Genomic DNA, 26,008 nt, shown 5'->3' with positions numbered 1-26,008 from the left:
AAACACTTTGGCATGAAAATCTTCCGTATGAAACTAAAATGTGAGAAGAAGCCAAATGAATCCAAATCACGTAAAATGTTTTTCTCACCCCTACCCTATCCTCCAAACTAGAGCAATTTATGCGCATGGACTCATTTGGCAATAATTGTGAAAAACATCAAGTTGCTCCAACACTTTTTCAGCCTTCTCCGACCATTTGATGTTCAGTGTCGTACAACTTAGTGTCGAAACCACGGATCTAGACGAATAGGACATTAACAAGCAGTTGGAAAAAATACAGAAACCATAATGTTTAAAATATGAGTTTTAATTAATAACATGTGCTCTTATGTCATACATTAGTAAACCATTTCAGAAATTTTTTCATAAAAAAATGATGAAAAAATTACCAACTTTTTTTGACAAAATTTTCAAATCTCTATAAAATATTTCTAAAAATAAATGATTAACATATTATATGTTCTAAGTAGATATATTAACTGGACCCTTAAAATATTGCTTTTTAATTTTGCCGTCAGAGGACAAATTAGAGGTTTTGTCCTCTTTTACTCCACCATGTAACACATTATTTGGATAAGATAATTAATGAGGTCTTATCATCCCAATCTTTCACACTAATCGAGATAAAAGTACAATGTTTTTTTCTTGTTAACATGTTTTCCTTGATGGGAAATTGTGGTCAATCTTAATGCACTTGCACCAGTAGGGAATTTGTGAAGTGAGCAACCAGGAAACAACTAGCTAGTTAGACAAGGCCAAGGCGGCTGGTCAAATGGTTACTCACGGTCCTTGCCTTGCAACACGTGGGTGCACTTTGTGTATTGTGTTTTGACAAAGTACCAGGAATATTAATCGGTGATAAGGATTTTCTTTTCCCCAATGATATATTAATCTCTTTTTTTCCTAAACTTTGATACAGCCATGAGGCCAATAATGATTAGTTGTTTTCTATATTCTAATATTTATAACCAAGAAAGATTTTGCACCTTGCCACGTAGTGATGAAAATGATGTCTTGGGGTCTTGGTCTTGGTCTACATAAATGATAAAACTGAAGAAAAACTCTGTACCTTGCAAATGGGATTAGAGACAAATTATATCCAGACATTTTTCCTAAATAAGCATTCTATACTTCATTGTTATTGGCTCTATTTTAGTTACCATGTTTGGGTGCCAAGAATGTTAATGATAGTAAGAGAGAAAAGTATCTTCCACAATTTTGAATTTTGTATGTGGAAAATTTCAGAGTTGAATAGGATTTGGGCCCATAGTTTGGGTTTTGTAATCAGCTGGGCCTATATCAGACCTATAAGTTTCAGTCCATTTTTTTTTTCTCTCGAGGGAAGAGATGGTTACCAGTCCAGTCTATAGACTCTGCACTTCTCTTCAGGTTCTAATGAATTATTTATTCAGTAGAGAATGCCTGATACTGGCCCAAAGAGTTTTGTGGTCGCATATAAAATGTGGATGGGCAGGCCCTCACCACATAGAGAAAAAGAGTCAACAACTGTTAGGCCCAACCCTTTATCTGCCTCCAAACTTCCAATTAATTGCATGTTTATGACAACTTTGGTCTATCCATTTAAAATCGAATCAATTTAAGGTATATCCAGCATCACATTATTAAAAATTTTAAATAAAGTATACGTCTTATCTAATATAGAAATAAAATCTTAACCGTAAAATAGATACAAAGCTCAAGCTTCTGTTAATTTAAGAGTAATAGGTTTTATATATATATATATATATATATATATATATATATATATATATAAAAGTTGTTGAAGCATAACATTTATTATTGTTACGCTTCTGTTAAGTCACATCAACGATCATATTATCCACTCATTTTCAACATTCTTTTTCTTATTTTTAACTCTTTTTTCTTATTAATTCTCAACTTATTGTTATACTTTAAAAAAAAAAAAAAAAACTTTTCTCCTCTCTTTTACCTTTTCATCTTTCAACTACTATCTACTTTAATATTACATTTCCTCTATCCCTTTATCTTCCTTAATTTTTTACTTTTCTTATTCCCTTCATCTTACTATAAATTTACAATTCTCTTTTCCATTCTATACATAGTTTTTCCACACAAAAGGTTATTTCTCTCTCTTTACTTTAGGTTGATGAATTTTTATTATTATTTGGAACTCTACTTTGGGTTGATGTGATTAAGTTTTGTATTTTTAAGTTGTTATCTTTTTTATTCTCTTTGATTTCATAGATGTTATCATATTGCATTATAAAGATAATATATAAAAATATAATGTTATTTTATTACATAACATGACTTGGATAATTTGGTTTAATACTATATTTTTTATTTGGGGGGGGGGGGGGGTGAACTTGATTCCGGGCCAAGGCCCAAAGGCCTAGAAGGTCATACTTGAAGAGATGGCCCAGGCCTATCAATGTGGGTGGAAGCCAGAGCGTTTGAAGAGTAAAGGATAACTCACTAGAACAATTACTATGGAGATCCAAGTTAGCCACCAATATTGAAACTCTTATCCGAGGTAACAAACATGGATGGTCCTTTAGTGGACACGAGAGGGACCATGGGCAATCAATTTCCTTTTTAATCTGAGATGCCACTCCCATTAGATTCGCCTTGGAAAACACCTTAAAAGGATAAGAATCACAGAGGTAGTCACCTCTGCATTAATGAGAGGTTCTCTACCTAATCTCTTCCACGCTAAATGCATATAGGATAGCTTGAATAGTACAAACACCACTAAAAGTCCTATTTCATGATGAAAGGGGGGTAGAACCAAGGGGTGATATGACAAGTACCTCGAAAATCCAACTGGAAGTAGGCCAACTAGGGAGATAAAGGAAGGAAAAATGCCTATAAAAGAAGAGGAGGGTACAACAGAGAGGGGTTTCAGAAATATCCTCAAAGAAAGACTCAAGGAAGAACAAGAGAGAGAAAATTATAATAGGATAGGAAAAATAGAAGTGTTTAGCTTTTAACTCAGTCCTCTATATCTCGAGAAAGATGTTTTCATATCAATAAACAATCCTTTGTATTCCTTGTTGCCTTCTAATCAGTTGTTTAGATCTCCCATTGTGAAATTTTTATCTCTGAATTATGATAAATTAGTTGTGTTAGTCAGTTATTTAGTTATCAAAAAAAGAAAGTGTTCATCACCGACACCCACACTTCTCATATTATTTTCTATAAATTTCTTATTATTCTCTCTCAATTTCTTTTTTTAAAAAGTGGTTATTCTCTTTCTATTGATTTTTTTATTCTTTCTTACAACTCTACTTTATATTGATGAATTATTGTGATTTTTAAAACTCTATTTTGGGCTCATACATTTTGGTGTTGTATTTTTTAGTTCCCCATCACAAGTGGTCTATCTCTCTCTCTACAATAAAATTTAGAGAATAAATTATACATATCCAGTATAAGTTTAGCATGAGTTTTGATTATCATGATAATTTCTTTTAATAGAATGAATAATTTATTTAAATAAAAATTATACATACATACATATACATATATATATATATATATATATATATATATATATATGTATCTCTTAAATGTATAATCTACCTCATATAATTCATTTAAAGTAGCGATGTTAAAACAAATGAATAACTCTAAAGATTACATTTGTATATTAATATATTTTATGTTTAGAAAGACTTTCACTTAAATTTAGCATTATCGAAGTAGACTGAAATGCTATTTTAATGTAGCTCAACAAAAGCGTAGCAACAATAAATGCTATACTTAAGATTTTACGAGTTTTAGATTTAGATTTAGATTAGGTGCTTTCAACCCAAATATGTCTTTTCCCATTATGTAAGTGCACAAAAATAGATCAAAGTGAACCAAAATGGACCGAAGTGGTCTGAATGGACCAAGTTGGACTAAATGGAACAAAATGGACCAAATAGGACCGAATAAAATAAGAGGACCATATGGACTGAATAAGAACAAATGGACCGAATAAAACTGAAGTAGACAAAATGGACCGAACAAGACTAAATTGAACTAAAATGGACAGATTGGACCGAAGTAGACCGAATAGGACTAATGTGGACTGAATAGAACCGAAGTATACAAAATGGACCAAATAGAACCAAAGTAGACAAAATGTACTGAATGGCCCGAATAGGACTGAAGTAGACTAAAAAGGAAAAAATGGATTGAATAGGACCAATGTGAACCGAATAAGACTGACGTAGACAGAATATGACTAATATGGACCGAATTGAGCCAATGTGGACTGAATAGACTGAATAGGACTGAAGTAGACCCAACGAATCGAATTGGACCGAATAGAACTTTAGTGTATAGAATGGACTAAATAGGACCATATGGACCAAATAGGACCAAAATGGACCGAAGAGGACAGAATGGACCAAATAAAACCAATGTGGACCGAATGAGATTTTTGAATATTTATCATTTTTAGGGCTCATATTTCTAATTTCTAATGTCTATTTTATTTTTATTTTTTAACTCAAAACTAAAGACTTTAGCCCCAAATATAATAAAATTTCATACTTTTCAACCCAATAATTAAGAAAAAAAAGAAGAATTTTTGAGCTAAACTTGAAAAGATAACCTACAAAAAGAATCAATTTAAGACCCAATTAATCTAAAATGAACTAAAGGGGACCAAATAAAAATTGTTTAATTTTTAGGTAGAACAAATTATCTTCAAAAATTTTAGAGAAAAAATTATACATTATATTAAAATATAAAATAATTATTTATTCTCACGCATTGTGTGGGTATGCGGCTAGTTCCTTTAAAAACTCAGCTTCCACCTGCATCATCAGTAACCATCACTCTTTAAATCATTTAAAACAAAACAAAAAAAAGCACCAACATTTTTTTTTATATATAAAAAAAAAAAGCACAAGTAGGAAGCATGGACACAAACACATACATGAGTATGAGTATGGATACGAGACAATGACACAAGCAAGTTTTGAAAATTTATAATATGAAAAGGTTGGTATGACACGAGTACGATATGGATACAACATAGTATGACACCTTAATTAAAGTGTTCCGTGCTTCTTAAGCTTACTTGAGGTTGAAACCAATTCTCACTAGAGAATGCGAAAACAGGGAGAACCCTAATTCCCAACTTGCAACACAGCTCCACAATGGCTTAGTGACCGAACACCCTCCATGTAAATTTGTGTACATAAAATTAGTATTACAGCCACCCAGCTAAGTCACATATCCTAATTTTATGTCTCTCATGTCTCCATAGGAGGACAAATAGAACAAGGAGAAGGCCAGTCTCCTATTGAACAATGTTAGTTTTGGAAGATTACAGAATTTAATAACGTATCGTTTGACTGTGCAGTAACTCAACTGCAGCCACTCCCCATTCCCTCCATAGAAATGTCTAAACTCGGTTCCTTAATTTTCCCATTTAGGAGCTTGTCAAGTTCCCTGCAAATTTTTTGCAAAATAACCCATTACAACACTTAAATGAAAGTTGCAAAGAAAGAAAGGGAAACATCATTTAAGAGCCATAAAATTTAATAAAATATTTTGGAAGACATTACCCGTATCAACTCTAAAACACTCTTTTTTGAAAAGTAGTTTTTTATATTTGTGGGTACTTAAATATTTTGGTACACTACTCCTTCGCTTTACAGCTTATAAAGCAGAAAGTGGGGGAAGATTCTTTCGATGTGGGATACAAAACCAAAGGCTTCCAAGGGCTTCCCACAAATGGGTCGAACCTGAGGTCGAACCAGAGGTTAAGTACCCACAATAAAAGTGTACCAATAATTGATGGTACACTATTCCTTCACTTCACAGCTTATAAGGCAGAAAGTGGGGAAAGATTCTTTTGATGTGGGATACAAAACCAAAGGCTTCCAAGGGCTTTCCACAAATGGGTCGAACCTGAGGTCGAACCAGAGGTTAAGTACCCACAATAGTCATGCTCATGCCCATTTCATTCTTATCCTATTCCCAGTGATTATTTCTTTTTGTTCTTAACTCGCCTAGGTCCTGGGATAAGAAATAAATAAACCAAAAAAAACCACTTTTCAGGCTTAGATTCCTGGAAATGACTTAGTGAATTAGGTCTTGCAGAGTGGTTGATCTATAATAGAAGTGTAGGTATATCTACACTCTGCAGCAGTTTAGCTTGTGTTTGTTTTGTTCCTTAAAATCATGATTACTTCACATTCATGAACACATCCACTTGTTCACATAATGTGTAAAATCTGGATATTATTGAAAAATGTGGACATAGGTGTCTACATTTTATGCATGGTGTTAAAGAGTGTAAATACTAATTTTCCAATTGTTTATTCATTATAAAAGAAAAAAGAAACAAGAAGTAACCAACTCTCAATATCTTACTCTGAAATTGCTGCCCATTGCATAAGAACTACAATTGTTATTCATTAAAAAAATAGTAGTGACCAACTCTCAGTATCTTACTCTGAAATTGCTGCCCATAGCATTATTATCTCAGTATAAGAACTACAATTGTTTATTCATTAAAAAAAAAATAGTAACCAACTCTCAAAATCTCACTCTGAAATAAAATTGCTGCCCATTGCATTATTATCTCAGAATAAGAACTACAAGTAGTAATGTTTATCTTGTAACTAAGAGAATAGCCAAGCTTTTGTGTAAGCAGAAACTGGGTCAGTTCAGCATCAAAGAAGGAAAAAAACAAGATGAGTGAAGCAACAGATAGCTGGAGGTTCATCTACAAAGATCCTAATCAGCCAATTGAAGCTAGGGTCGTTCACCTCCTCTCTCACATGTCCTTTAAGGAGAAAGTTGGCCAAATGACCTGCACTGATCAGAACACTGCCGCAAGTCCTTCAACTCTAAAAAGACTAACACACTCTTCTTCTTCTTCTTCTCTTCTTTTATTTATTTATTTTTTAATAATAAAAAGTAGTCTTCTTTTAGTCATGCTCATGCCCATTTCATTCTTATCTTAGTGATTATTTCTTTTTGTACTTAATTCGCCTAGGTCCTAGGACAAGAAATAAATAAACCAAAAGAGAACTACTTTTCATGCTTAGATTCCTGGAAATGACTTAAATTATCATGCCCATTTCATTCTCATCTTAGTGATTATTTCTTTTTGTTCTTAATTCGCCTAGGTCCTAGGATAAGAAATAAATAAACCAAAAGAGAACTACTTTTCATGCTTAGATTCCTGGAAATGACTTAAATTAGTGAATTAGTTCTTGCAAAGCGGTTGATCTATAAGTGTAGGTTTGTCAGCAGTAGAGTGTTCCAAATAACTTACTGTCAATATCTTACTCTGAAATTGCTGCCCATTGCATTATTATCTCAGTATAAAAACTACAAGTAGTAATGTTTATCTTGTAACTCAAAGAATAGCCAAGCTTTTGTGTAAGCAGAACCTGGGTCAGTTCAGCAACAAAGAAGAAAAAAAAACCAAAGATGAGTGAAGCAACAGATAGCTGCAGGTTCATCTACAAAGATCCAAATCGGCCGATTGAAGCTAGGGTCAATGACCTCCTCTCTCACATGTCCTTGAAGGAGAAAGTTGGCCAAATGACCTGTACTGAGAATCCTGCTGCTAGTCCTTCCACCATCAAAGACTTGTCCATTGGTACATTGTTCTTTATAATTTGCATATTTTATCTTTAATATGTCGTGGATTTGAATCCAGGAGTTAAGTCGCTCCAAAAATTTTTTGGGGTAAATTTGCCTAACAATCATCTCTTTAATACCCCATAAAAGTAGGAAATTTGAGCACAGAAGTTTTTTTATAAATCTTTTCGTTCACTTACGTTAGTTCTATATCATTTGCATGTAGGGGCATTATATTCTTGCCCAGCCAGTTGTTATCCGACTGAACCTGCTTCAGCAATTAACTGGGCTGATATGGTTGACAGTTTACAGAAGGCAGCTTTAGAGTCACGCCTTGGTATCCCAATTATACAAATGTGTGATTCCGTCCATGGTCATGGAAATGTGTTTGGTGCTACAATATTCCCTCATAATGTTGGCCTTGGAGCAACTAGGCAAGTCCTTTTATAGATTGCAGCTGATTGATGCACATATAATCATATAGCTAGATGCATAATTCAATAACGAATAAAAATCAATTGTCCCAACCTGAGTGCTTAACTTTATGTTTCACTGGCACCATAACTTGCTACATGTGCTTTTTTTATTTCCTTATAAAGTAATCGAAGTAATTATATATATATATATATATATATATATATATATATATATATATATATATATATAAAGCTCGTTGATGCATAAAGAGAATTTCGTGTCATAGCCTTATATTCTTTGTTGTTTATTATCCTGTCCTCTATTTGTTGTAGAGATAAAAACTTAGTTGAAAGAATTGCAGCTGCTACTGCACTGGAACTCAGAGCAACTGGAACTAATTTTTCTGTTGCTCCTTGTGTAGCTGTAAGTTGACTCATGTTAATGCTAGACCATTTCGTTGTGTTTTTCTGTTTTACATCCACATGCAAGACTTTTGGAATTTCGTTGGGAAATGTACTGACAGGTTATGAGAGATCCAAGATGGGGAAGATGTTATGAGAGTTTTAGTGAGGATAGTGAAATAGTTAGTGCCATGACATCTGCTGTTGTAGGATATCAGGGCATACCGCCTGAAGGACATCCTAATGGTTACCCTTATGTAGCTGGCAGGTAAGAGAAAATTCCATTACTACTTCTCATTCTAACCTTCTATAATGAATGTAAACTCTGTCTATCAACATTGTTAATCGCTTTATCTTTTGGGCATCATTCGGCAGTGGAAGTTCATATAATGATAAAATGAAATTCAACCACAAAGTTGATAAATCGAGGCGTAGAAATTTTTAACCTTCTTGTACTTCTTTTGATTTGTGCATATGTACTTTTGTAGTGAAACATATGTGAGTCATGTGACAACATTGTTATATGGTTCAACCAAATTTATACCTACATTATCAGAAATCAAATTCAAAAATCCTCACAAACACAAATCAATGTAACCAACCATAACTCAACTCAAACTTATAATCGCAATTCACAAACTCAACACTCTCATAATTTCCAAGCCCCAATCATCAAATGTTTCTCTCTCATACAGCCCAAAAATGTACTAAACGCTTGGTAGAAACCTATTTCACGTTCTTATAGAAGTGTTAATCACATAAGTATTCCAATGCCACCGTCACATAAGTTTATTTGATTTTTGTTTGACTATTTCTTTCATCAATAAATACAGAACAAAGGTTATTGCATGTGCCCAGCATTTCGTTGGAGATGGGGGCACTGAACTTGGTTTAATGGAAGGAAATACTGTATCATCTTTTGAAGACTTGGAGAGGATCCATATGAAACCTTACCTGGATTGTTTGGCTCATGGAGTCTCCACTATTATGCCCTCTTATACCAGCTGGAATGGGACTAGAATGCATGGTCACCGCTTTCTCTTAACAGATATTTTGAAAGAGAAGTTGGGATTCAAGGTGCTTAAGCCTCTGATTTCAAGATTTTCACTGAGATATATACATTTCTCTAGAATTTAGGTATAATCAATACACATAGCTTGCATCACATGGGATTAAATCCAATGTGGCAGATACTTAAGTACACTCAAAATAAGGGGTTTTTATTGATTGCACCATAATTCAAGTTAGATAATAGGAACCACATAACAGAGCCTTTGCACTACTAGTTTAATCTGTTGTTTTCTTAGTAAGACTTTCTTTCAATCTTGGTTTGTGGATGTATGCAATTTGTCCAACCACATATAAAAATTCTTGTTTTCTTTGTGTGTGTTTATTGAGTTATCTTTGTCTTGGTTTAAATCCTAGAAGTGATACTGCACAACAGTGAGTAGCTAAAATGGAACATCATCGTAAAAAATTGATATTAAAACTTAGCTCATAAATTATGCTCTCCCAAAAACTTGAATGAGAAGCTTGATTTCATTGTGCAGGATCCTTTGCTTATTTGTTATAGCATACTATTTAACCTTCCCCCCACTTCTTTCTATGATAATTAAGCTAAATGAACTTTTTCTTTCTCTTTTTGGCAGGGATTTCTTCTATCAGATTGGGAAGGAATTGACACGATATGTGAACCATACAGAGCAGATTATCGTCATTGCGTTTTAACATCAATTAATGCAGGAGTGGACATGGTAAAGTTTGAAATCTCAAAAGGATTAAATGACTGCAAAGTTGTGCAAGCCACTTAATTTTAATGTGTTGTGATAATGTGCAGAATATGGAGCCTTTACGATATGAAGAATATTTTGAAACTTTGATATCTCTCGTTGAATCAGGGGAGATACCCATGTCCAGGATTGATGATGCTGTGAAACGAATATTGAAAGTCAAATTTATTGCTGGCCTTTTTGAGCATCCCTTTGCTGATAGATCCTTGCTAGATATGGTTGGTTGCAAGGTATTGTTTAGTGGAACATGTTTTAGAATTAACTGACTAATGGTTATTAATTCCATTTATGTGCAGTTGCCAAAATTTACTAATAGTCACACTATCTTTGGCAGAAGATAGAAATGGTTGTTCTATCTTATAATTTTCTTTGATGACAGGTGCATAGAGAATTGGCACGCGAAGCAGTAAGGAAATCACTAATTTTGCTAAAGAATGGGAAGGACCCGGAAAAGTCATTCCTCCCTCTGGATAAAAATGCAAGAAGAATATTAGTTATTGGGAGGCATGCTGATGATCTTGGGTACCAGTGTGGAGGTTGGACGATAACAAAGTATGGGACCAGTGGCAGAATAACAATCGGTAAGAACACAGTTAATTCAACCATATAAATATGGGGCACTTGGACACTCATTTAATCTTAACTCTTCTATCCCGTTATTGAAATGAGTAATTATTCAATAATCCAAGGGTAAGACTTCTTACGCTTACATGATAGTTGGTTTGACCAATTAACTTTCTAGTGGGATCCACTGCTTGGAATACTAAATATTTTTTCTATTAGAAGGGTTTTTATTTTTTATTTATTTCATTTGTTTTTTCTGTTAAAAATTTATCCCAAGCACATTCTTCAATCATTTTAGCTTGGAACAAAGCTAGAACATTGGAATACAACTAATGTCTTCCTTCCGTATATCTTCCACTAAGGCTAGGCAGCTTCGAGGATCTATCCAACAGTTGGGTATAGTTCCTTAGTTGTGCCATATGTGAAATTCAACCATGTTTCCTTAGAAGTTGTAACTATACCAAAAAAAAAATGCACTGGCCAATAAGCTAATAAAGTACATGATTGTTTGCATTGTCAATAAAGCACATGATTAAATTGAATTGTTAAGCACATGATTAAATTGAATTGTTGAACTTAAGGTATAGTACCTAAAAAATTGTATTAAATTTTTTACCAATGAATTTTATATGGGGGATGGGGCAGAAGAGAAATGAGGGATGAAGTGTCACCATCAAAGGAAAGAGATAAAAAGAGGAAATTTTGATTAAGTCAATAATAGGGAACACATACATTTGAAAGACCTTGCAACCATGTTAAAAGCAATGGAATGGTTTGTATTTTTTTATAACTCTCTCATACGGATTTACCTTGTGTTCTAGGGACAACATTATTGGAAGGCATTAAAGAAGCAGTTGGAGAACATTCAGAAGTCATATATGAGCAAAACCCATCATCAGCAACCTTTGAAGGCCTAGAATTCTCCTATGCTATAGTTGTTGTTGGTGAGCCTGCTTACGCTGAAGGCAGGGGATATAATGTAGAGCTCAAAATTCCTTTTGATGGTGCCAATGTTATTAACATGGTTGCAGAAAGAGTTCCAACTTTGGTAGTTCTGATATCTGGAAGGCCTCTTGTTTTGGAACCAGAACTTCTAGAAAAGATGGATGCATTGGTTGCAGCTTGGTTGCCAGGGAGTCAAGGAGAGGGAGTAGCAGATGTGGTGTTTGGAGACTATGAATTTCAAGGAAAGCTTCCTGTCACTTGGTTCAAGAGAGTAGATCAGCTGCCTATGAATTATGGGGATGAGCATTATGATCCTTTGTTTCCTTTAGGCTTCGGTTTAAAGACGAAGGTACATTAGATGAATTTGGGTATGTAAATTCAGTACGGCTAGGCACACAACAGGTCATATCAGCAGCCGTGAAAAAGGTTGTGCTTACTTATGTGAATTTAGTTAAAGCCAAGCTTATGTACCTTATAACTAGCCCAGTTTGGGTTATGTCTACTCCGTTTTTGTGAGACTTAATCTGGCCGAACATGTATGGATCATATGTTTGAATGCCCATCTGATGGTTTTAAAAAATATTCCTTTTTGTTTCTACTCATCTTGTAAATGAAATTGAAATGAAAAGAAAAAGTCTTGTTTGGTACAATTTTATTTATTTATTGAGATTATTTAAAGATATTGTACCTGAAAAAATGAAAATTGAAAAAAGTTATACTTTGAAAAGTATGGTTTGATAACATGTTACCAAATAGATAAATGAACTCATGTGGTCAATATATTTTGGTTGGCTAAGATGGTAAACATTATCTACTTAGGACTCGTAGAGTCATAGGTTGAACCATGATTAAATTATTGGTTTGGTGATAATGACATTTCAAGCTTTCATGGAGAGGAGAAAAAAAAGAAGGAAAACCATGCAGGGAGTACTATTGGAGAGAGCAACTACCATTTACTGGCCGATTTGACACACCAACTCAGCTGCCCATTAGGAGAATCGGATGGTACTCTTACTCCAATTATATAAAATGATTCGTACTTAATGCATAAGCCTATCACTTTTGTGGAGAATGGAAGAGGTGATTGGTATTTCATAGACAGTCTTACTTCCAAATTTAGAAGTAAAATTTGATATGCCCTTTACACCAGTAGGAGACAAAAGAAAGGGTAGAGACGTGGAGAGAGAAAATCAAGTGTTTTATTAAAACAAAGATCTGTACATCAGCTAGGACTATATCAACAGAAAAGAGAACATAGAAGAAAGCAAAGTAAAAGGAAAGAAAAGAAAAGAAAACAAGAAATCATGGCGTCCAAGACCACAAAGCTGAAACTTACCCCCTATCCCCAGAAATCAAAGAGTAATTTTCTAGCTGATGATAATACGAGAGAAAAGTATCTTCCACAATTTTGAATTTTGTATGTGGAAAATTTCAGAGTTGAATAGGATTTGGGCCCATAGTTTGGGTTTTGTAATCAGCTGGGCCTATATGAGACCTATAAGTTTCAGTCCTTTTTTTTTTATCTCGAGGGAAGAGATGGTTACCAGTCCAGTCTATGGACTCTGCACTTCTCTTTAGGTTCTAATGAATTATTTATTCAGTAGAGAATGCCTGATACTGGCCCAAAGAGTTTTGTGGTCGCATATAAAATGTGAATGGGAAGGCCCTCACCACATAGAGAATAAGAGTCAACAACTGTTAGGCCCAACCCTTTATCTGCCTCTAAACTTCCAATTAATTGCATGTTTATGACAACTTTGGTCTATCCATTTAAAATCGAATCAATTTAAGGTATATCCAGTGTCACATTATTAAAAATTTTAAATAATGTATACGTCTTATCTAATATAAAAATAAAATCTTAACCGTAAAATAGATACAAAGCTCAAGTTTCTATTGATTTAAGAGTAGTAGGTTATATATATATATATATATATATATATATATATATATATATATATATATAAGTTGTTGAAGCGTAACATTTATTGTTGTTACGCTTCTGTTAAGTCACATCAATAGTTATATTATCCACTCATTTTCAACATTCTTTTTCTTATTTTTAACTCTTTTTTTCTTATTAATTTCTCAACTTATTGTTATATATATATTTTTTTTTACTTTTCTCCTCTCTTTTTCCTTTTCATCTCCCAACTACTATCTACTTTAATATTACATTTCCTCTATCCCTTTATCTTCCTTAATTTTTTATTTTTCTTATTCCCCTCATCTTACTATAAATTTACAATTCTCTTTTCCATTCTATACATAGTTTTTCCACACACAAAAGGTTATTTCTCTCTCTTTACTTTAGGTTGATGAATTTTTATTATTATTTGGAACTCTACTTTGGGTTGATGTGATTAAGTTTTGTATTTTTAAGTTGTTATCTTTTTTATTCTCTTTGATTGCATAGATGTTATCGTATTGCATTATAAAGATAATATAAAAAAATATAATGTTATTTTATCACATAACATGACTTGGATAATTTGGTTTAATACTATATTTTTTAATTTTTATTTTTTTCTTCTTATGGGCAGGGGGGGGGGGGGGTGAACTTGATTCCGGGCCAAGGCCCAAAGGCCTAGAAGGTTATACTTGAAGAGATGGCCCAGGCCCATCAATGTGGGTGGAAGCTAGAGCGTCTGAAGAGTAAAGGGTAACTCACCAGAACAGTTACTATGGAGATCCGAGTTAGCCACCAATATTGAAACTCTTATCCGAGGTAACAAACATGGATAGTCCTTCAGCAGACACGAGAGGGACCACGGGCAACCAATTTCCTTTTTAATCTGAGATGCCACTCCCATTAGATTCGCCTTGGAAAACACCTTGAAAGGATAAGAATCACAGAGGTAGTCACCTCTGCATTAATGAGAGGTTCTCTACCTAATCTCTTCCACGTTAAATGCATATAGGATAGCCTAAATAGTGTAGACACCCCTAAAAGTCCTATTTCATGATGAAAGGGGGGTAGAACCAAGGGGTGATATGACAAGTACCCAAAAAATCCAGCTGGAAGTAGGCCAACTAGGGAGATAAAGGAAGGAAAAATGCCTATAAAAGAAGAGGAGGGTACAACAGAGAGGGGTTTTAGAAATATCCTCAAAGAAAGACTCAAGGAAGAACAAGAGAGAGAAAACTATAATAGGATAGGAAAAATAGAAGTGTTTAGCTTTTAACTCAGTCCTTTGTATCTCGAGAAAGATGTTTTCATATCAATAAACAATCCTTTGTATTCTTTGTTGCCTTCTAATCGGTTGTCTAGATCTCCCATTGTGAAATTTTTATCTCTAAATTATGATAAATTAGTTGTGTTAGTCAGTTATTTAGTTATCAAAAAAAGAAAGTGTTCATCTCCGACACCCACACCTTTCATATTATTTTCTATAAATTTTTTATTATTCTCTCTCAATTTCTTTTTTTAAAAAGTGGTTATTCTCTTTCTATTGATTTTTTATTCTTTCTTACAACTCTACTTTATATTGATGAATTATTGTGATTTTTAAAACTCTATTTTGGGCTCATGCATTTTAGTGTTGTATTTTTTAGTTCCCAATCACAAGTGGTCTATCTCTCTCTCTACAATAAAATTTAGAGAATAAATTATACATATCCAGTATAAGTTTAGCATGAGTTTTGATTATCATGATAATCTCTTTTAATAGAATGAATAATTTATTTAAATAAAAATTATATATACATACATACATACATACATACATACATATATATATATATATATATATATATATATATATATATATATATATATGTATCTCTTATTGGGAAGGACCCGGAAAAGCCATTCCTCCCTCTGGATAAAAATGCAAGAAGAATATTAGTTATTGGGAGGCATGCTGATGATCTTGGGTACCAGTGTGGAGGTTGGACGATAACAAAGTATGGGACCAGTGGCAGAATGACAATCGGTAAGAACACAGTTAATTCAACCATATAAATATGGGGCACTTGGACACTCATTTAATTTTAACTCTTCTATCCCATTATTGAAATGAGTAGTTATTCAATAATCCAAGGGTAATACTTCTTACACTTACATGATAGTTGGTTTGACTAATTAACTTTCTAGTGGGATCCACCGTTTATATAAGAGAGAGCATTACTCTCAGAATACTAAATAATTTTTCTATTAGAAGTGGTTTTTATTTTTTTATTTATTTCATTTTGTTTTTTCTGTTAAAAACTTATCCCAAGCACATTCTTCAATCTTTTTAGCTTGGAACAAAGCTAGAACATTAGAATACAACTAATGTCTTCCTTCCGTATATCTTCCACTAAGGCTAGGCAGCTTCGAGGATCTATCCAACAGTTGGGTATAGTTCCTTAGTTGTGCCACATGTTATTTAGTGAAATTCAACCATGTGGCCTTAGAAGTTATAACTATCCCAAAAAAAAAAAAAATGCACTGGCCAATAAGCTAATAGAGTACATGATTGTTTGCATTGTCAATAAAGCACATGATTAAATTTAATTGTTGAACTTAAGGTATAGTTACTAAAAAATTGTATTAAAGTTTCGACTAATGAATTTTATACGGGGGATGGGGCAGAGGAGAAGTGAGGGATGAAGTGTCACCATCAAAGGAAAGAGATAAAAAGAGAAAATTTTGATTAAGTCAATAATAGGGAACACATACATTTGAAAGACCATGCACCCATGTTAAAAGCAATGGAATGGTTTGTATTTTTTTATACCTCTCTCATACGGATTTTCCTTGTGTTGTAGGGACAACAATATTGGAAGGCATTAAAGAAGCAGTTGGAGAACATTCAGAAGTCATATATGAGCAAAACCCATCATCAGCAACCTTTGAAGGCCTAGAATTCTCCTATGCTATAGTTGTTGTTGGTGAGCCTGCTTACGCTGAAGGCAAGGGATATAATGTAGAGCTCAAAATTCCTTTTGATGGTGCCAATGTTATTAACATGGTTGCAGAAAGAGTTCCAACTTTGGTAGTTCTGATATCTGGAAGGCCTCTTGTTTTGGAACCAGAACTTCTGGAAAAGATGGATGCATTGGTTGCAGCTTGGTTGCCAGGGAGTCAAGGAGAGGGAGTAGCAGATGTAGTGTTTGGAGACTATGAATTCCAAGGAAAGCTTCCTGTCACTTGGTTCAAGAGAGTAGATCAGCTGCCTATGAATTATGGGGATGAGCATTATGATCCTTTATTTCCTTTAGGCTTTGGTTTAAAGACGAAGGTGCATTAGATGAATTTGGGTATGTAAATTCAATACGGCTAGGTACACAACAGGTCATATCAGCAGCCGTGAAAAAGGTTGTGCTTACTTATGTGAATTTAGTTAAGTCAAGCTTATGTTACCTTATAACCAGCCCAGTCTGGGTTATGTCTACTCTGTTTTTATGAGACATAATCTGGCCGAACATGTATGGATCATATGTTTGAAACCCATCTGATGGTTTTAAAAAATATTCCTTTTTGTTTCTAATCATCTTGTAAATGAAATTGAAATGAAAAGAAAAATCTTGTTTGGTACAATTTTATTTATTTATTGAGATTATTTAAAAATATTGTACCTAAAAAAATGAAAATTGAAAAAAGTTATACTTTGAAAAGTACGGTTTGATAACATGTTACCATATAAATAAATGAACTCATATGGTCAATATATTTTGGTTGACTAAGATGGTAAACATTATCTACTAAGGACTCATAGGCTGAACCATGATGAAATTATTGGTTTGGTGATAATGAAATTACAAGCTTTCATGGAGAGGAGAATAAAAGAAGGAAAACTATACAGGGAGTACTATTGGAGAGAGCAACTACCATTTACTTGCCAATTTGACACAGCAACTCAGCTGCCCATTAGGAGAATCGGATAGTACTTTTACTCCAATTATATAAAATGATTCGTACTTAATGCATAAGCCTATCACTTTTGTGGAGAATGGAAGAGGTGATTGGTATTTCATAGACAGTCTTACTTCCAAATTTAGAAGTAAAATTTGATATGCCCTTTACACCAGTAGGAGACAAAAGAAAGGGTAGAGACTTGGAGAGAGAAAATTAAGTGTTTTATTAAAACAAAGATCTGTACATCATCTAGGACTATATCAACAGAAAAGAGAACATAGAAGAAAGCAAAGTAAAAGGAAAGAAAAGAAAAGAAAACAAGAAATCATGGTGTCCAAGACCCACAAAGCTGAAACTTACCCCCTATCCCCAGAAATCAAAGAGTAATTTTATAGTCAAATCAAGACCATTATTGGGGAATCTCTAATAGAGCCATAGAATTTGTAAATGACATGTAGTGTAGGCCAATTGTAAAACTTTTATAGATCACTCACCAGAGGGTGAAAAGTCTCAATCTGCCCCACATATCTACTATTGTCTAACCTGGGAAAGAATAAAAAAAAGTTCTGTAAATGTATATGGCACAACAAGTTAGTGAAAAAGCAAGCTACAAAAGAAATATGATAACTTTGCACAGCTTTGAACACAAATGAGGCTATAGGAAATACAGCAGCAGTAACAGGATCATCATGAAACATTATAGATACCTTAAAAAGCAATAAGTTGGAGTCCACAATTAGTGTTGGTGGTCTCCTCAATTCCTGTTATCAGCTCTTGTAGGGATCTTGATAGCTTAGAGGAATCTCCAATTACAGAAATTTGAATGTTTTCCCAGTCACAAGTCAAAAATCAGCACGATTAATGTATGTCCACTATATAAGACCATGTAATCTATCAAGGCAATAATGCAACATACCTTCACTCAGATATAATGAAAACTGTATACGATTAAGATCATCACAACAAGTATATGTTAATGGCAGCAAATCATAATCTAACCAAAAAGTGAAAAATCCTAAATCTAGGAACTCAGAATTTCACTCCTAGTCTTAGCTTAGACCATTTTGAAAATTTAAAAGCAACTGGTACAGTCACTCCCATCAAGCTCAAACAATTTCCTTTCTTACTTTTAGTTTAAAATAATGTAATAACAGCATTCTAAAGTTGCTAACTTAACATAAAAGTTAACATTTGGAAACATCAGAATTCTCGTGCATAATAACACTTCCATGTACCTAAACGGAAAGCCAAACCCCATTTACATAATCAGTTCACTTAACCAGAAATATTGGTCCTTTGTAATCATTCATGCCACCCAATTCCTGCAAGTCTCACATAACCAATTACTCAATTCAATACCCTTTCAATATAAACATAGCATCTTACAAATGCAAACCGAAGCTATGGATACAGATCAGGATCCTCTCCATTTGCTTTGATACAAAGATTTATTTTGTCACAAAATCTGATGTGAAACACCACACCAATAGAAAGAAACCATCTAATACAAAAATATTACATATGCTTAAAAGTCATTGAAAGTACCACCATAATAAACACCTTTAAAATTCTTACAAACAAAAAAACTAAATCTTTATAGTAAATTGATACTATCTGTGTGTGTCTAAAAGATGTAGCAAATGAAGGAAGTGAAATAGTTTCTGATATGCTGACCTGAACAAACTGCAAATTTCATCTCTCAATCCTCTTTCAAATAATTCCATTAAAAACTCAACTTCCACCTGCATCATTAGTGACTAAAACTCTTTCAATCATTTTAAACCCAAAAAAGATAAAAAATAGAGAACCTTAATTCCCAACATGCAACACAGAATCGAGTGAAAGTGAGAGTTTTACGTACTCGTCCAGATTGAAGGAGAAGAAGAAGTAGGGTTCGGGTCGACCCAATTGTGTTTGTGGATCATGTAAATGGGTTCGCCCAACGGGTGTTTACGTTACGTTCAACAGAGGGAAGGTTGTGTTGCGTTGCGTTGTGTTAAGCAAAATCATGGATACGTATATATGTTCTAACCTTTTCTATTAAAAAAAAAATGATGTATTTATGAGTTAAAAAGGAGTGGGGGAGTATAAGTTAAAAAAAAAAAAATGTAAATTAGGTTAATTAACGGTAGTTAAATAAGATATTTGAGATTTAATTTTCGTCTAAATTAAAAATTAATTGGTGTCTTAGTTTGATGATAAAGAGTTATCATTAGGAGCGGACGTCATAAATTGAAAAATTCTCCCTCAAAGGTTGGTTTTTTTTTTTTTTTTTTTTTTTTTTTTTTTTTGAAGAATGTCATACAATAGGTTTATTTGTTATATGCGTCATAAATTGTATTTTTCTTTTTGTAATTAACACACCAATTCAAGTTTGATGTTTAATATCCACTCTATCATCCAAAATTAGTATCAAAATTAATAGACATATTCTCATTATAATAGACCCCACTAAAATTATTTTGGAAAGTTGTCGAGACAACTATTTTATACATCAAATGTTGTCTTACTTAGGTGCCGTTTGTTGAGGTTTAATTTAGAAATTAAACCAACTTATTTTTGTATGTTCAACCTTATAAAATTTCATTTTTGTTTAGGTGTAGTTTGAAAAAAGAATTTTCAAAATCCAAAAGTCTAGTAACTCAGCAGGATTTTATGCTCTCTTTTGTGAAGAACACCAAGGTTTGATCTCCCTTCCCTGCATCATCTTGTTTGTAACCATGAAAGCTTATAATATAAAATTTTTCTTTTTACATATGATAGCTAATACAAACTGAGATTTATAAAACACCCTTCATGTAAATTTGTGTACATAAAATTAGTATTACAGCCACCCAGCTAAGTCAAATATCCTAATGTTATATCTCTCAAGTCTCGATAGGAGGAAAAAAAAAAAAAAAAAAACCGAGAAGGCCAAAGAAAGAAAGGGAAGCATCATTAAAGAGTCATAAAATTTAATAAAAAAAACTTGGCTGACATTTCTTGTACCAACTCTAAAAAGACTAACACACTACTCTTCTTCTTCTATAATAATAAAAAGTAGTCTTCTTTTAGTCATGCTCATGCCCATTTCATTCTTATCTTAGTGATCATTTCTTTTTGTTCTTAATTCGCCTAGGTCCTAGGGTAAGAAATAAATAAACCAAAAGAGAACTACTTTTCATGCTTAGATTCCTGGAAATGACCTAAATTAGTGAATTAGTCCTTGCAAAGGGGTTGATCTATAATATAAGTGTAGGTTTGTCAGCAGTAGAGTTTAGCTTCTTGTGTTTGTTTTATTCCTTAATAACTTACTATCAATATCTTACTCTGAAATTGCTGCCCATTGCATTATTATCTCAGTATAAAAACTACAAGTAGTAATGTTTATCTTGTAACTCAAAGAATAGCCAAGCTTTTGTGTAAGCAGAACCTGGGTCAGTTAAGCAACAAAGAAGAAAAAAAAAAAAAAAAAACCAAAGATGAGTGAAGCAACAGATAGCTGCAGGTTCATCTACAAAGATCCAAATCAGCCAATTGAAGCTAGGGTCATTGACCTCCTCTCTCACATGTCCTTGAAGGAGAAAGTTGGCCAAATGACCTGTACTGAGAATCCTGCTGCTAGTCCTTCCACCATCAAAGACTTGTCCATTGGTACATTGTTCTTAATAATTTGCATATTTTGTCTTTAATGTCTTGTATTTGAGTTTGGTTGTTAGTCTCTCCAAAAATAAATTTGGGATAAGTCTGCCTAACAATCATTTCTTTAATACCCCTTAAAAGTTGGAGATTTGAGCACTGGATAGACTTTTTTTTATAGATATTTTCCTTCACTTATGTTAGTTCTATATCATTTGCATATAGGAGCTATATTATATTCTTTCCCAGCCAGTTGTTATCCAACTGAACCTGCTTCAGCAACTGACTGGGCTGATATGGTTGACAGTTTACAGAAGGCAGCTTTAGAATCACGTCTTGGTATTCCAATTATACAAATGTGTGATTCCGTCCATGGCCATGGCAATGTGTTCGGTACTACAGTTTTCCCTCATAACATTGGCCTTGGAGCAACTAGGCAAGCCTTTTATATATATTGCAGCTGATTGATGCACGTATAATCATATAGCTAGATGCCATATTTCAATAGTAAGTAAAAATATATTGTCCCAACTTGAGTGTCTGACTTTATGTTTCACTACACATTGCATTTTACATTTGGTGGAGTATAAAGTAGAACACATCTAGTGGGATAGATAATTTTTATTGGTTGTAGCATGTTCAAGAATCAGCTACATATTAATTAAAATATTTTAAGATATATCAAGCTCATCGATGCATAAAGAGACTTTTTTATGTCATAGCCTTATATTCCTTGTTGTTCATTATCCTGTCTGCTATTTGTTGTAGAGATAAAAACTTAGTTGAAAGAATTGCAGCTGCTACTGCACTGGAACTCAGAGCAACTGGAACTAATTTTGCTATTGCTCCTTGTGTAGCTGTAAGTTGATTCATATTAATGCAAGACCATTTCGTTGTGTTCTTCAGTTATTAATCCACATGCATGATTTTTGGGATTGCTGTGGAAATGTACCTACAGGTTATCAGAGATCCAAGGTGGGGATTATGTTATGAGAGTTTTAGTGAGGATAGTGAAATAGTTAGTGCCATGACATCTGCTGTTGTAGGATATCAGGGCATACCACCCAAAGGGCATCCTAATGGTTATCCTTATGTAGCTAGCAGGTAAGAAAAAAATTCCAGAACTACTTCTCATTGTAACCTTCTATAATGAATGTGAACTGTGTCTATTAACATTTTTTTTTTTATGGGATCTGTTTATTAACATTGTTAATCGCTTTGTCTTGTGTGCATCATTTAGCAGTGGAAGTTCATATAATGATAAAATGAATTTCAACCTCAAACTTGATAAATCGAAACGTAGAAATTTCTAATCTTGTTGTACTTCTTTTGATTTGTGTTTATGTACTTTGTAGTGAAACTGTGAAACATATGTGACAACATTGTTATATAGTTCTACCAAATTTATGCCTACATTATCAGAAATCAAATTCAAAAATCCTCACAAATACAAACCTAACCCAAATGTAACAACACCTAACTCAACTCAAACTTATAATCTCAATTCACAAACTCAACACTCTCATAACGTCCAAGCCCCAAACATCAAATGTTTCTCTCTCATACAGCCCAAAAATGTACCAAACGCTTTGTAGAAATCCATTCCACATTCTTCTATAAGCCTTTAATCACATAAGTATTCCAATGCCACGAAGAGCCTTAATCACATAAGTCTTCCAATGCCACCATCACGGAAGTGTTAAAAAAATTTGTTGACAGTAGGTTATTTGATTTTTGTTTGACTATTTTTTTCATCTATAAATGCAGAACAAATGTTATTGCATGTGCCAAGCATTTCGTTGGAGATGGAGGCACTGAACTAGGTTTAATGGAAGGAAATACTGTCTCATCTTTTGAAGACTTGAGGATCCATATGAAACCTTACCTGCATTGTTTGGCTCAAGGAGTCTCCACTATTATGCCCTCTTATACCAGCTGGAATGGGACTAGAATGCATGGTCACCGCTTTCTCTTAACAGATATTTTGAAAGAGAAGCTGGGATTCAAGGTGCTTAAGCCTCCGGTTTCAAGATTTTCACCAAGACATATACCTTTACTCATCTTTCTTTAATCTTGGGACTTTGTAAGTGATGATGTGGGTTGAATTTATATGTAATCAAAACACATAGCAAGTTAGAAAACAGGAACCACGTAACAGATCCTTCGCACTACTATTTTAATCTCTTGTTTTCTTAGAAATACTTTCTTTCCGTCTTGGTCTGTGGATGTATGCAATTTGTCCAACCACAAATATAAAATCTTGTATTCTTTGTGTATGTGTGCTTATTGAGTTATCTTTGTCTTGGTTTAAAGTGATATTGGACAACAGTGAGTTGCTAAAATGGAACATCATCATAAAAATTTGATATTTAAACTTAGCTCATAAACTATGCTCTCCCAATTTAATCTCTTCCCCACCCCCCCACCCCCCCAACAACAACTTCTTTCTATGAGAATCAAGCTAAATGACCCTTTTCTTTCTCTTTTTGGCAGGGATTTCTTTTATCAGGTTGGGAAGGAATTGACACGATATGTGAACCATACAGAGCAGATTATCGTCATTGCGTTTTAACATCAATTAATGCAGGAGTGGACATGGTAAAGTTTGAAGTCTCAAATAATTAAATGACCGCAAAGTGGTGCAAGCCACTTAATTTTAATGTGTTGTGATTATGTGCAGAATATGGAGCCTTTACGATACGAAGAATATTTTGAAACTTTAATATCTCTCGTTGAATCAGGAGAGATACCCATGTCCAGGATTGATGATGCTGTGAAACGAATATTGAAAGTCAAATTTATTGCAGGCCTTTTTGAGCATCCCTTTGCTCATAGATCCTTGCTAGATATGGTTGGTTGCAAGGTATTGTTTAGTGGAACATGTTTTGGAGTTAACTGAATATTGATTCCATTTATGTGCAGTTGCTACAATTTACATAGACTAAGCCTAAATGAATGAAATAATAGTCACACTAGCCTTAGCAGAAGATGGAAATGGTTGTACTATCTTATAATTTTCTTTGATAAAAGGTGCATAGAGAATTGGCACGTGAAGCAGTAAGAAAATCACTGATTTTGCTAAAGAATGGGAAGGACCTGGAGAAGCCATTCCTCCCTCTAAATAAAAATGCTAGAAGAATATTAGTTATTGGGAGGCATGCTGATGATCTTGGGTACCAGTGTGGAGGTTGGACAATAACGAAGTATGGAACCAGTGGCAGAATAACCATAGGTAAGAACACATGGTTGATTTAACTATAAAAATATGGTACATGATAGTTTGCATTGTCAATAAGCTAATAAAGTATAGTAACTAAAAAGTGCATTGGCCAATAAGCTAGTAAGGTACATGACTGTTTGCATTGTCAATAAACTACATGATTTTGAACTTAAGGTATGGTAACTAAAAAATTGTATTAAAGTTTTGACTAATCAATTTTATTTGGGAGATGGGGTAGAGAAGAAATGAGAGATGAAGTGTCACCATCAAAGGAAAGAGATAAAAAGAGAATTTTTTTTATTAAGTATTTAGGGAACACATACATTTGAAAGACCATGCAACCATGTTAAAAGCAATGGAATGATTTGTATAGTTTTATACCTCTCTCATACGGATTTTCCTTGTGTTCTAGGCACAACAATATTGGAAGGCATTAAAGAAGCAGTTGGAGAACATTCAGAAGTCATATTTGAGCAAAACCCATCATCAGCAACCTTTGAAGGCCTAGAATTCTCCTATGCTATAGTTGTTGTTGGTGAGCCTGCTTACGCTGAAGGCAGGGGATATAATGTAGAGCTCAAAATTCCTTTTGATGGTGCCAATGTTATTAACATGGTTGCAGAAAGAGTTCCAACTTTGGTAGTTCTGATATCTGGAAGGCCTCTTGTTTTGGAACCAGAACTTCTGGAAAAGATGGATGCATTGGTTGCAGCTTGGTTGCCAGGGAGTCAAGGAGAGGGAATAGCAGATGTGGTGTTTGGAGACTATGAATTCCAAGGAAAGCTTCCTGTCACTTGGTTCAAGAGAGTAGACCAGCTGCCTATGAATTATGGGGATGAGCATTATGATCCTTTGTTTCCTTTAGGCTTTGGTTTAAAGATGAAGATACATTAGTTGAATTTGGGTATGTGAATTCCAATAAGGCTAGGCACACAACAGTTCATATCAGCAGCAGCTGTGAAAAGGTTGTGCTTGCTTATGTGAATTTAGTCAAGCCAAGCTTAGGTTACCTGATAAACGCCCAGTTTGGGTATTATCTCTATTGTGTATTCTCATTATGTCTACTCCGTTTTTATGAGCCATAATCTAGCCGAACATGCATGGATCATATGTTTGAAAGCCCATATGATGATTTTATAAAATATTCCCTTTTGTTTCTACTCATATATTGTAAATGAAATTGAAATGAAAACAAAAGTCTTGTTTGGTACAATTTATTTTTCATTTTTTTCATAGAGATTATTTAAAAAAAAATGTACCTAAAAAAAAAAAAAGGTTATATTTTGAACTCATGTGGTCGATATTTTTTGGTTGGCTAAGATGGTAAACATTAAATTATTGGTTTGGTGGTAATACTGGCATTTCAAACTTTCATGGGGAGGAGAAAAAAAGAAGGAAAACTATGCAGGGAGTACTATTGGAGAGAGCAACTACCATTTATTTGCTGATTTGATACACCAACTCAACTGCGCATTAGGAGAAACGGATAGTACTCTTTCTCCGATTATTATATGAAATGATTTGTACATAATGCATAAGACTCTCACTTTTGTGGGGGTATGGAAGAGGGGATTGGTTTTTTATAGATAGACTTACTTCGAATTTTAGAAGTAAAATTTGATATGCCTCTTGC

The 26,008-nt window shown here is 33.8% G+C and overlaps 1 protein-coding gene and 1 long non-coding RNA gene across 13 annotated transcripts; one reads left to right on the top strand and one right to left on the bottom strand.

Annotated features, from left to right (window-relative positions):
• The first annotated feature begins 6,657 nt into the window (after nucleotides 1–6,657).
• Nucleotides 6,658–25,537, top strand: LOC126692322 (uncharacterized). Of its 11 annotated transcripts, none has more exons than XM_050387883.1 (11): nucleotides 6,658–6,755; nucleotides 7,501–7,597; nucleotides 7,805–8,012; nucleotides 8,328–8,418; nucleotides 8,519–8,664; nucleotides 9,230–9,473; nucleotides 10,046–10,150; nucleotides 10,234–10,416; nucleotides 10,566–10,767; nucleotides 11,572–11,624; nucleotides 16,486–17,219. In XM_050387883.1, the coding sequence occupies exons 1-11, from the start codon at nucleotides 6,681–6,683 to the stop codon at nucleotides 16,927–16,929; spliced, it is 1,848 nt and encodes a 615-aa protein (XP_050243840.1). In that variant the 5' UTR covers nucleotides 6,658–6,680; the 3' UTR covers nucleotides 16,930–17,219. The 11 variants fall into 11 exon arrangements, 10 of the variants coding, with proteins under 10 accessions (XP_050243840.1, XP_050243846.1, XP_050243843.1 ...); XM_050387884.1 differs by adding an exon at nucleotides 25,304–25,537 and having other exon boundaries at nucleotides 6,748–7,597; nucleotides 16,486–16,962; XM_050387885.1 differs by adding an exon at nucleotides 24,870–25,297 and having other exon boundaries at nucleotides 6,748–7,597; nucleotides 16,486–16,529.
• On the bottom strand, nucleotides 11,434–19,529 carry LOC126692324 (uncharacterized). Of its 2 annotated transcripts, XR_007644968.1 has the most exons (5): nucleotides 19,399–19,529; nucleotides 19,212–19,279; nucleotides 18,245–18,428; nucleotides 18,032–18,080; nucleotides 16,225–16,822 (listed from the first exon to the last, which is right to left on the bottom strand). It is a non-coding gene; the product is annotated as an uncharacterized LOC126692324 (long non-coding RNA). The 2 variants fall into 2 exon arrangements; XR_007644969.1 differs by lacking the exons at nucleotides 19,212–19,279; nucleotides 19,399–19,529 and adding an exon at nucleotides 11,434–11,493 and having other exon boundaries at nucleotides 16,370–16,822; nucleotides 18,245–18,984.
• Nucleotides 25,538–26,008: the final 471 nt, after the last annotated feature.

Source organism: Quercus robur, chromosome 7, assembly GCF_932294415.1.
Source record: "Quercus robur chromosome 7, dhQueRobu3.1, whole genome shotgun sequence".
In the NCBI taxonomy this organism is placed as follows: domain Eukaryota; kingdom Viridiplantae; phylum Streptophyta; class Magnoliopsida; order Fagales; family Fagaceae; genus Quercus; species Quercus robur.
This window is presented reverse-complemented; position numbering and strand designations above follow the sequence as displayed.

Bases quoted from the DNA above. Each gene is read 5' to 3' on its own strand.
- LOC126692322 (XM_050387884.1), top strand. From the start codon at position 7,426: ATGAGTGAAGCAACAGATAGCTGCAGGTTCATCTACAAAGATCCAAAT. The intron at 9,474-10,045 runs GTGCTTAAGCCT...TCTTTTTGGCAG, and splicing joins AAGAGAAGTTGGGATTCAAG to GGATTTCTTCTATCAGATTG. The intron at 10,151-10,233 runs GTAAAGTTTGAA...GATAATGTGCAG, and splicing joins TTAATGCAGGAGTGGACATG to AATATGGAGCCTTTACGATA.